This window comes from Vipera berus (assembly GCF_964194415.1).
Source record: "Vipera berus genome assembly, chromosome: 5".
NCBI lineage: Eukaryota > Metazoa > Chordata > Lepidosauria > Squamata > Viperidae > Vipera > Vipera berus.
In genome coordinates, this window is record NC_138207.1 from 33,219,395 (window position 1) to 33,231,493 (window position 12,099).

The window sequence follows — 12,099 nt, forward strand, 5'->3', positions numbered from 1 at the left end:
AACCACCAAGCCACAGCAATTTTACTAGGCCTGCATTTTAATATAATTCAATGTCATTTTCATGCTGCTTTTGTCTAGAATGAGGTACTGTAGCTTGTGAGTATATCCTTCTTTCCTGGGCTTTTTACTTTAAGCTTTTTACTAAAGCTTCCTGGTTTAGAGCAGGAAGCAAACAATATATGAAGAGTAAAGCCATAGTTTAGCCTTTTAAATTTATGGAAGCTCTCAGGAGGCTATGCTGAGATCTTGTAGCAAGAACATTCATATATTTTGGTATGTTTTAAAGCAGGGCTTTTCAACCGGTGGTACGTGTACCACTAGTGCGGCTGGCAGGCAGGGAGGGAGCAGCCACTGCCTGGCGAGGTGGGCAAGGCTTCCTTGTGGCCAAGTAGGGGAGGCGCTGGGCCTGGCAGTGAAAGGCGGCCAGCGCACCCCTTGGAGAAGCACCTGTCAGGACCCACCCCAAACCACGTCTTAGGAAGACAAAACTGTTGGAGCCAAATCTAGTCCAAAAAGAATCTTTACTATGACATGCTTGGTTGTAGGAATAGAAGATGGGACTTAATATTGTTCCACGAACTGAACCCTTATAAAGAGTTCCCGGTTTAACCCCCCCTTAACCCCATTTGGTCAGTCCCCCATCATTTACCTCGTATCATCCCTCTCGTGGGAAAAAGGAACTTAGGACCTTTTATGTTTATTGCTCTCTTCCGTGACACAAGCCAGATGCTAGCCCCCCCTTTTGTTTCCCCAGTTCAAAAGGCTTCTCTTTTCCTTTGAAATGCCTAATACCGGCTCAATACACATCCGTTCCCTCCTCTTCGGGAGATGGCAGAATCCATGGAATAATGTTTTAAACATACATTTATGAATATGATATAAATGGATTCTGACAGTATCCACGATCTTTGCCCAGTCTCGGCCCGACTTTTCTACCCAGTGACTGGTAAAGGGAGGGATCTGTCAGACAATTTTACCGGCTGACCAAATGGGGAGGGAGGGAAAGGGAAAGTACATAGATGGGGAAGAGAAGGAAAATAAATAAATAAATAAATAAATAGATAAATAAATAAATAAATAAATAAATAAATAAATAAATAAATAATTTTATTTGTATACCGCCCTTCTCCCGAAGGACTCAGGGCGGTGAACAGGGCAAACATATAAAAATACAAAATACAAAAATTAAAAAGGAATTAAACAAGATGCCCAAGTTAACAATAGATTAAAATACATTTAAACAACAATAAAATCCAAACCCCATCCCCCATCAGGCCAGGCTGGCTTGTTCGAACAAATAAGTCTTCAGATCGCACCGGAAGGAGTGAAGGTCGGGCGCCATCCGGAGCTCAACCGGCAAACGGTTCCACAATTCTGGCGTGCCCACAGAGAAGGACCTCCCCCTGGGGGCCACCAGGTGACATTCTCTGACCGGTGGCACCCTGAGGAGGCCCTCTCTGTGGGAACGCACAGGGCGGAGGGAAGTTGACGCCGGCAGCAGGTGATCCCTAAGGTACTCCGGACCCATGCCATGTAGGGCCTTGAAAACCATTACCAGAACCTTGAATCTTACCCGGAAGACAACTGGTAACCAATGCAGCTCACGGAGCAGAGGTGTAACATGGGAGTAACGGGAGACTCCCAAGACAACTCTCACGGCTGCATTCTGTACCAGTTGGAGCCTCTGAGTGGTCCTCAAGAGCAGCCCCATGTAGAGAGCGTTGCAGTAGTCTAAACGAGAGGTCACGAGCGCATGAGTGACCATACGTAGGGCATCCCGGTCTAGATAGGGCCATAACTGGCGCACCAGGCGAACCTGGGCAAAGGCCCCCCTAGTCACAGCTACTATGTGATCTTCTAAAGAGAGCTGTGAGTCTAGGAGGACTCCCAAGTTGTGAGCCCTATCTATGGGGGGTAATAGCTCACCCCCCCATAGAAAGAGATGGAATATTCTGAATATCCCGAGATGCCGATATGCACAGCCACTCAGTCTTGTCGGGGTTGAGTCGAAGCCTGTTCCTCCCCATCCAGACCCGAACCGCCTCCAGGCAACGGGACATCACATCGAGGGCATCACTGAGGTGGTTTGGGGTCGAAATAAAAAGCTGGGTATCATCAGCATACTGATGATACCCAACTCCAAAACCATGAATGATCTCACCCAGTGGTTTCATGTAGATGTTGAACAGGAGAGGCAAGAGGACCGACCCCTGAGGAACTCCACAAGCGAGAGGCCTCGAGGTCGACCTCTGCCCTCCTGCCAACACCGACTGCGAACGTCCCAGAAGATAGGAGGAGAACCACTGAAGAACCGTGCCTCCCACTCCCAATCCCCTGAGACGCCGCAGCAAGATACCATGGTCGATGGTATCGAAAGCCGCTGAGAGGTCTAATAGGACTAGGACAGAGGAATATCCCCTGTCCCGAGCCCTCCAGAGATCATTCACCAGAGCGACCAATGCCGTCTCCGTGCTGTACCCGGGCCTGAAACCCGATTGGTACGGGTCTAGATAATCCGCTTCATCCAGAACCAGAGGGAGCTGATGCGCCACCACACTCTCAACAACCTTCGCAAGAAAGGTTCATAAATAGATGAAAAAGGGAAGGAAAGGAAAGGAAAGAGAGAAATGTGAAAGAAAGCAAGGAAGAAGAGTGAGTAGGAAAAGAGAGGGAGAAAGGTGAGGAAAGAAGGAAAGAGAAAGGAAAGGGTGAAAGGTGAGAGGAAGGAAAGGAAGAAAGGAAAGAAGAAAGGAAGGGACAATGGGAGAGAGGGAGGGAAGGAAGACACCCACCCCAGTCCCACCCCCCTCTACCAGAGACCCATGAATTTCCCCCACACAGGCACCCTGCAACCTGAGTGATGAGCTGGCCACGCCCCCCCCAGCCATTGACTCCGCTTGTCAAAAAGTGATCACATGACCCTGAGACACTGAATGTCATAAGTGTGAATCAGTTGCGAAGCATCCGAATGTAAATCACATGACCCTGGGGATGCTGCAACAGTCATAAGTGTGAAAAATGGTCATAAGTCACTTTTTTCAGTGCTGTTGTAACTTTGAACAGTCACTAAGCGAATTGTTGTAAGTTGAGGACTACCTGCACTTTATCATTTTTTTCCTTTTTTTTTTGCTGAAGTTTTTGACACCTTGCTGGGTGACTGGTGATACTCGGATAGTGCCTTATCCTAAAAGTGGTACAATGGGTGAAAAGGTTGAAAAGCCCTGTTTTAAGGTACAGATTACGATATAGGTCTAAGTGAAAACACCCTAGATGTTCTGTTTTCCCTGGTGGCATAGTGGTTAAAATGCAATACTGCAGGCTACTTCTACTGACTTCTGCTGCCAGCAGTTTGGCAATTCGATTCTCACTGGCTCAAGATTGACTCAGCCTTCCATCTTTCTGAGGTCGTAAAATGAGGACCCAGATTGTTGGGGACAATATGCTGACCTTGTAAACCACTTAGAGAATGCTATAAAGCACTGGGAAGCAGTATGTAAGTCTATGTGCTATTCCTATTGCTACTTCCACTTATAAAAACCAGAAACAGGCTGACCTTTTGTCAATAAAATTTGGTTATTTTGTGGTTGAATATTGATGACAAGCTATTCAGGTCCTGGAAATGTATGCAGCCTGCATGTGGTATGTTGCCTATTTCTGCCTTAGGGCCTTGCCGGGTGTTTCTGCACTCAAAGAAAATGTTACTTCTTACTTTACAATAGCATGGTTGAAGCGTCTGGCTGATCAGTTCAAGACTTCCTTGGGGTGGGGGCTTCTTCTAGGGCCATGTGATGGTCATCCAGATCAGAACACCTAAGCAACTATCAGCTCCATAACACATGGTATTCTTCCATAACTATCAAAGGGCAAAAGCAGAATTTCATATAACTTTTTTTTTTTTTTTTTTTTTTTTTATTGAAAAGTTTTAAAATACAATTTTCCTTTGAAAAACCCCCCTTCCCCCTCCCTCCTCCCCTCCCTACCTCCCCCCCTCCCCCTCTCCCTCCTCCCTCCCCTGCCTCCCACCCCTCTACTTCCCCTTCTCCCCCCCTCCCCCCCCCCCCCCGACTTCCCAGAGCAAAATACAAGGTATATATCTAAAAAGCAATCATAAACAATCATATACTAACAATTATAAACTCTAAAATCCATCACTCTCTAGCTTATATAGAGTAAACCAATCCTTAACAATACTAAATATGTATAAAGAACTAAAATAAAAGAAAACTAGCATCATTCCCATCTATGTTCTTCCACAATTCACTATTACCTAGACATATTCTCACTTACACATCACAAGCACCAATCCCTATTAACCTCTCTAGCCAAAATAGGCTATAATAGATAGTTCTTACACAAATTAACCCGCATTAACCCACAAAATTTTCTTCCTCTTCCTCTGTAGTAAATTGTCCATTAATTCCAAATTGAACATTCTGTTACCATAGATATCATCCCAAAACTCTTAAAAACACAGCTACCACTTGACTATAAGTATATTGTGGAAGTTCCATAGATTTCTACTGGTCTTATTTTTTAATCTTTTTTGAGCGTTTTAAGGCAGCACGCGTCACCCTCTGTTCTCTAGGATCATCCAAAAGAGTTGCAGCTTGATCTCCTCCTGTACCCTTCTCGTCTATCTGTCCATCTTCATCCTCTTGATGTTCTCCTTCTCCAGATCCCTCTGCAGCTTCCAGAAGTGTTGATGGGGTTGCTTTTAAAACATTGTTGTAAAAATCATGCGCTTGCTTCACAGTACCCAAACAGTACCTTTTGCCATCATACATGAAGCTCAACCCAGCTGGGATCTCCCATCTGAACCTTATATCTCTTTGCTTGAGCTCTTGCACAAGAAATATAAAGTCCTTCCTTCTCTTTAAAATCTTTGGAGGAATTTCTTTTAGAACCAAAACTTCTTGACCAGCAATCACAACTTTAGTATCATAGGCAGCTTGTATAACTTCATCTCTAATTTCCCTTTTTACAAAATAAACCACCACATCTCTAGGCAACTTTCTCTGCTTAGCAATCCAGGAATTCACACGAAACACTTTGTCCATGCCTTGTTTTATTTCAGATGCTGGATGGTTCAATACCCCCTCAAAAGCCTCAGAAACCAGCTGCTTTAAATCTTCCTTAATATTCTCTTTTAGGCCTCTAATTCTAACAGCAAACTGCATCTGGTAAAATTGAGCCAAACTCTGTTCGCTATCCATTTTGTCTTTTAAATCTTCAATTTCCAATACTTTTGCTTCTAATATAGCATTCTTTTGAGTCAAGTCTTCCACTTGATCATCCAGCACCTCCACACATTTAGCTACTTTATGCACTGAGGACAAAATGTCTACCTTCATCTCTCTAAGTTTCTGCTCCATCCTTTCTTCCATTCTCTGCTCCAATTTCTCCAATTTCTCCTCCATCTGTGCAAATTTAACACCCATTGACTCCAAAATTTCATATAACTTTGATTAAATTTAAGATGAGCTTTATACCATTCACTCATATTAGTTTATGTAAATTTGGAATCTTTTGCATTGTTTTCTGTTCTGCCATTTATCCATTAGTGAAGCATGACAGAGAACTCTGAGTACATTGCTATTAAACAACTACAGAGTCCTTCCCTTTTTTTCTTGAATTATAACCTATGGCATTTTATTTAAGTGCATCTGTAACAACAGGCATTCATGAATAGTTTGAAAAATGCTATTGACGTGTCTTGCAGGAAGAGAGGTCTGAGACCATGAACACTGCTTCCTATGTTTCCTATAGCAACCATGGAGCATTATTTTAAACAAAGTTAAATATGCAAATTGGCTTCCTGGGAAAAAGAATGAAGGCAGATTTTAGCCATCGCTTTGCTACCAAACAATGGATTTTACAGTGGCTGCTCATCTTATTATGATTGTTTTGTAAGCAGTCTCTTCCCCATTAGTTTTTATGTTCACATATTCTCTGTGTGACTGTGTATGCATAAAATACACCTACAACAATTAAAATCTAAAATAATTCTAGATTATCATTTCACCTAAAGTATAAGTTCATTAGTAAGGAAAATTTTAAAATGTTAGCAAGCAAATGATGAAACTTTGGTATAATCAGAGGAGCCTAATAAGGATCTTTGTCGGTATAATCATATATATTTTTCATCAGCTACTCGTAGTTGGATATAGCAATGTGTGCTTTGTATTAAATTCAATTATCCTAAGCACCTATTATGAGTCCAAGAATGCTGAAGTCTTATAACTATTTTTCTATCCCTTAATTGTGTTAAAATTATTTACTCCATGGACTGTCCATTCCCATTTATGAGGAACAGAAACTGTCAGAAATCACTGCTCTTTAGGCAACATTGTGGCAGCCACACTTTTCCTGCTGATTTCCCTCATCCCACTTTCTGCCTTTCCTTGTCCATGTTTTCAGTGTCAGCATTATTACCACCTTCCCCCACTGTTGGAAGATTTCCAAATTGGGGGTTAACTAGTCATGTCTTGTCTCTCATCCTGAAAGTCTGCAGATGCCTGGCTGCCGGCTGCCTGCTTGTCATCTTTGAGCAAAAGACATTTAATAAGCACGCCAGACTCACTGGCTGTTATAGTTTACTTTAAGAAAGGGCTGGCCTTGTCAAGCTGCAGTCTCACATCAGCTTGGCCTTTCAAGGTTATCTGAGCCATTCCTGCCTCCCCCACCATTATTGCATCCAGTCTTCGAGGCTTCAAGAACAGTTTGAAGACAATATGTGAGCATTTTCTCTTCTGCTACCCTCACAGCACTGAGAACAAAGAACAAAAATCGTTGTCAAGACCTTAGCAGCTGCAAGACAGTAATCTTCTAACTGACCACTCCCTATAAAAAAGGAGGCTGAAGTAAACGCCTTTTGTCTTGTTCACATCCATTTACTTATTTCATACAATGTGCACTGTCTGGCCATTTGCGGAAAAAGATCCCAGGGATTTCTACGAGAGGAAACTGAAAACGGGTCAAACTAAGTTTCCCCTGAGAGGCCTGAAAACCAGAAGAAGGAGCGAGGGAGGGAGGGTTGCAAGTGAGAGACACATTCCCCATGAATTCCCAGAGACAGTATCTCAGAGACAGAGGACTTTACTGCAGTTTCAAATTTACAGTCACAATTGGCTCAGTTTTTGAATGCTGCTGGCACTAGGATCACAGAGGTTCAAAGCTGCTTTCAAACTGGTAGATTCTTTCTGTGGAAGTCTTCTAAGGTCCTGCCCTCTAGGTAGAGCCATGTGGAGAACTTTCTATACAAATTGCACATATTGCCTTCTAACTGCAGGCTTTCCTGTCAAGTTTTTGCCACCACCAAAAACTGAATCAAAGGTATTTTAGCAAGTGAAGTGACTCAGTCTTTACCAGAGTCACATGTTTTCTATTTAAGTTTTTTTCTGCCTAAAGCACCTTGCCCCAGTCTAGCCCTTCAAGTGTGTTTCACTGGAAGTATCCACCCTACACAGATTTAAGCACAGAGAGTTTATATAGAGAGCTCCAGGTAAGAAAACTGATTTACATGCTGTATCATGCCCAGTCCAAGTGATCAATGAGATGGGAAGAATAACCACTTGCCTCTCCTCCTTCATATGTAGAAATCCTTGCTTATTTTAAGGATTTATCATTTAATACAAGGCACAAAATCAGCCTATTATATTGTCTTTAATAGCAGGTTGATGTGCAAGAAATAGCAGGGGAAAACAATGCAGCTTATTAGGAGATATGGTTACTCCCATAGAACTGATTTTTAATTTTTTTTTAAAAAAAATCCAAATCTATTGTGCTAGAGAATTGCAAAAAAGGCTGTTGGGAATGATGGCAATGCTCATGAAAAACTAACAAAATACATTGAACCATTTGCATTATAACATATTAGGGCTGCAAAAATCTAAGGGACCTTTAGATGGCAGCAAAGGATTAAAGTCATCTTTACTCTCTGTTGTCACTTAGTGTTTATTTGGTTTTCTGCAGCCTAATATGGTAGGCCTACTATTTACTGCTGATCACAACCAACAAACCAAACAAATAAACAACAAATGGTTCAGACACACAAACTCTGTTTTGAACAATATGCTTGTCATAGACTTAAAGCACAAAGTAGTCTGAAATTTTCTTGTGGTTAAGCTGGATGAATGACATGTGTTAGAAGAGTCACAGCTGATATTGCCCTTTAAAACAAACCTGATCCTATAATTCCAGTGAGAAGTATGGGGAAGTACATGAAATGGTTTGCTGAAGGTAAAAAAGAAGAGAGAAGTAGCTTTGTTCACAGAAATCTAACATAAAAATAACAAAAAGTTATCTTTATATTTTTATTTAAATAAAATGAGGATTAATAAAAGAAAAAAAATAAATACAATTCAAATATATACAGTGTGGTATCAAAGTATATACACAATTGACTTTTGAATCAAACTGAAAAGAATAGAGAGTCACCAATACATGTTTCATAATAAATGAAGAAAAAGTAATGGAAAAATATATCAACTCATTTTTCAATTTGAATAGTACAATTTCAGAATTCAAGTGATTCCAGACAAAATGCCAACATAGTTTGGCATTTAAGAATATTGAAAACAGTCCTTCTTGTAATACAGTAACCCCAAGTTTGTTCTCATAAGACTGTCAGCAAAATTAATAACAACATATCTATTGAATTTAATGAGATTTGTAGCCACTCGTCAATGAACAAACAAGGTTCCTATAACATAATGATCTTGGTGACATCAGGCAGACAAAATGACAATATTCTTTGATCAATAAAGTTGTTTAGCTCTGTTGAAACTCAAATTAGAACTAATGCCTTAAAATAGAAGTGAAAAATAGGACTTTTATCTCATTTGTGCCTATTCCCTTTCTGTTTTTACAGACTGTATCCCATGGCAATACATATCTTTCTGCACTATTTAACTTGGAAAACTCAAGAGTTTTGGCAGTGTTTTTGTTCTCATACTTATAAGCCCAGTTTTGATGTTCAGTGCAATGCAAGCTAGAATTAATGAATTTTGGGATCACTGTTACGTTTATAACTTTTTAAACTCAATGTAACATTTTAACCAATATAAGTATTTGTAAAGTACTGTAACAAATGATCATAAAAATTCCAGAGCTATAGTTTGAATTCTTTCTAATACGAATATATCATTATTTAAACCAGAAATCCAGAATGAGAAACTCACCATGTTTGTAATCAACGTTTTCTACTCATTATGGATCAATGAAGAGTGCAATGAGAGTCCATACCACACCTGCTTTCTGTGCAGTTATATCTTAATTGGGCATTATAGCCCCTGGTCTTTTTGTGATTCTTGACTTGTTCAGAATGAACAGGATGTTGAGCTATTAAACAGAACTAATTTATCAGTTTTGTACAATGCTTACTGATCTAGAAATTTACATTAATGTAGGATTTACTTCCACAGTCATTCTATTGGGATAAACAAGTAACAAATAAAAAATAGCAATTATTTTTGTTTGCTGTTACTGTATATACTTAGAAGTTAAAAGTTTCATGCCATTTCATTATCATGCCCCCTTCCCAGTTGCTGCTCAGATATCTGTATAAACTTACTTCTACACAATTATACATATCTGAAAGTTAGGAATTCATTCAAGTGGGCTGCTGCTTAGTCACTGAGTGATGCAAAGATTGATTTTTGCATTTATTGTTGCTGCTAGTCGCTTTTAGACTAGAATGTCTCATTGAGACATTTAATAGGGTAAAATATTTGTGACATTAGTTGTCAAATCACTGGTTATTCATAAAACAGGCACATATATATCACCACTACTTTCACATTTGTACATTCAGAAATAAGCTGAAGGAAGGCCAGGATATTTCCTTCAGAGAAAAAAAATCCTTCTCTGACTTTAGTAATCAAGCCATTCTGTCTTATATTATATTTGGGCTTATTACTTTTCTTTCAAACTTCCAACAACATAATGACCCATCCTGGTAATGGATGGATCAACGGCAGAAGCAAAACTGATTATAAGTTTTCAAAAGGTCTTCAGAGCCTGGAAATGCTAGGAATGTTGATGGATGGTTTCTGAAGAACCTTCACTACTGTCCTTGAGCAGGGCTGTTTCAGTTAATTCTCCTAGTTCATCAACAGGCATTTCTTCTTCAATAGTGAGGTGAACATCTGGCAAGGAAGATTCACTGCTTCCCTCCACAGAACACAAGGTGCAGGAAAAAGCTGGTACCATGCTGTCTTGTAGCATACTGATCATCATTGGAAACTGGACAGACCTCAGTCCCGAGACTGTTGGCAAAGACTTTACAGCTTGTCCCCATTTCCTCTGCTCATCTTTATAGAGCAGCAGCAAGTTAGATTTCTTTTCTTTCCTCTTGGAGTTCATATAGCCTAGCATGATTCCCATTAAGAAGATTCCATAGAAGGTCATGACAATCAGGATATAAAAGTATTCATTGCCACTACTTCCATTCTTTTCAGACACGGAAGCAACAGAGCCAGAGTTTTCAACAGCCGGCATGGACTGTGTTGTGTTAGGATGATCCATTGCAAACATCAAAGCTTTTGGAAGAAGGCTGGATCCTGGAGAAGTGAGAGGTCAAGGCATGAATATCAAGGAATGATAATAGGAAATTGATCCTAATGCATATGTGAATTTATAGTTATTTGTTGGTTATTGAGATATGCCAAATGATCATCTATGAACATTTGATAAGATTTCATGGGAGGTAGCTTCATAATATACATAATAAACTGTCTCGTACATCACCAAAACTTATTCTTCCTTTATGTAACCTACTGTTACATTGTCCACTTAGACAATTCTCAGAATCTCAGGAACAAGTCTTTAATATCAGTTGCCTGATCTTCTAAAACTGAAGACAGCAAAAATTGAATCCAGGAATATCTGCATGTAAAGTATGAAATCTAAGTGCTAGTGAGCCACTGCTATAACTTATTATAATGCAAATCATCAGTTTTATGAAAATATGTACAGTACAGCAGCTGACAGACCTACTAGTAGATTGGAAAAGTATTGCTTAATTTTGTTCCCTGAGCAATAATTTCACTACCCCCTGAATGAGCAGGTAATAGGCTTAAATTTGGTTCTCTACAGTCCAAGTCCAATACTTTAATTATACTACACTGACTCTCCTTTTTCTTTTTTCCATCCCACTCAGCCTTCCTCATTAAATGTATTAAGACAAGTTGATGACATTTTACACAGCCTAAGCGCTAATGGAGATTATTGTGATTTTTGGACCATTTAGTTTAAAAACACAGAATTTTGCAAACCAAAATTTCCACTGAAGCAGTATTTCCAGTTATATCCAAAGATTTCTTTACATCAAAATACATAGCAATGAATGACTGAAAAAGCACTTCTGAAATTCAAGAAGGAGAAACAGAGTTGGTTTACAACCAAACCAGTTATTGTAGTGAAGCATCACATAGTTTACCAACTCTGAAACAATGGAAAAGCGTTATTATATTCAGTGCCTTAGATAATAAAAAAAGAAATGCTCAACAACTTACGTGAGCCTGCAAATAATGCTGTGCTTCCCAAAACCCTAAGGAAACAGTACGTCTGCCGGATTCCAGAAGCTCTGAAACTTTCTCTGGCTGCTGCCAGAATTAATAGACTTGCTTGGATGAAATGTTATGTCATGTGACCCAGAGCATATAATAGCTTCATGCTAGAGTCAGCCCACAAACTGAAGTGGCCTCACAGTTTTAACTGGTTAAATTCCTCACACATCTGCAAAATGAAGAACAGTGGGATGGCTGAGTCATTCTTTCCTAAACAAAGGCCAATGCTAGAAAGTTTGGACACAAAACTTCGGTCAAGTACTGACACTTTGTGGATGAATTATGTGACTTGTATGCACAGTGGATTGTTATCAGCAGAAAAACCCTTTCATGGCTATGTGTAAGCACTGCTTCCTTCCTAGTACTCTTGCAGATGGCCTTTATAATTTACAGAAAAGTTTGACTGCATTTAAATTAAAGCTATCAAACCTTAAATTTAATCCATCCCTTGGATCAGACAAAAAGGCCCACTAAGACTTGCAGGGTTACAGTTAGGATGGCTCGGTTTACAGTACTACCATAAACCATTTGA

The 12,099-nt window shown here is 40.0% G+C and overlaps 1 protein-coding gene across 1 annotated transcript; it reads right to left on the bottom strand.

The window, feature by feature from the left end:
- Positions 1–8,171: 8,171 nt before the first annotated feature.
- On the bottom strand, positions 8,172–11,662 carry KCNE4 (potassium voltage-gated channel subfamily E regulatory subunit 4). The gene is made up of 2 exons (XM_081330011.1): positions 11,514–11,662; positions 8,172–10,559 (listed from the first exon to the last, which is right to left on the bottom strand). Exon 2 carries the CDS (start codon positions 10,531–10,533, stop codon positions 10,027–10,029), a length of 507 nt encoding a protein of 168 aa, XP_081186137.1. The 5' UTR covers positions 10,534–10,559; positions 11,514–11,662; the 3' UTR covers positions 8,172–10,026.
- Between the last annotated feature and the right edge of the window lie 437 nt (positions 11,663–12,099).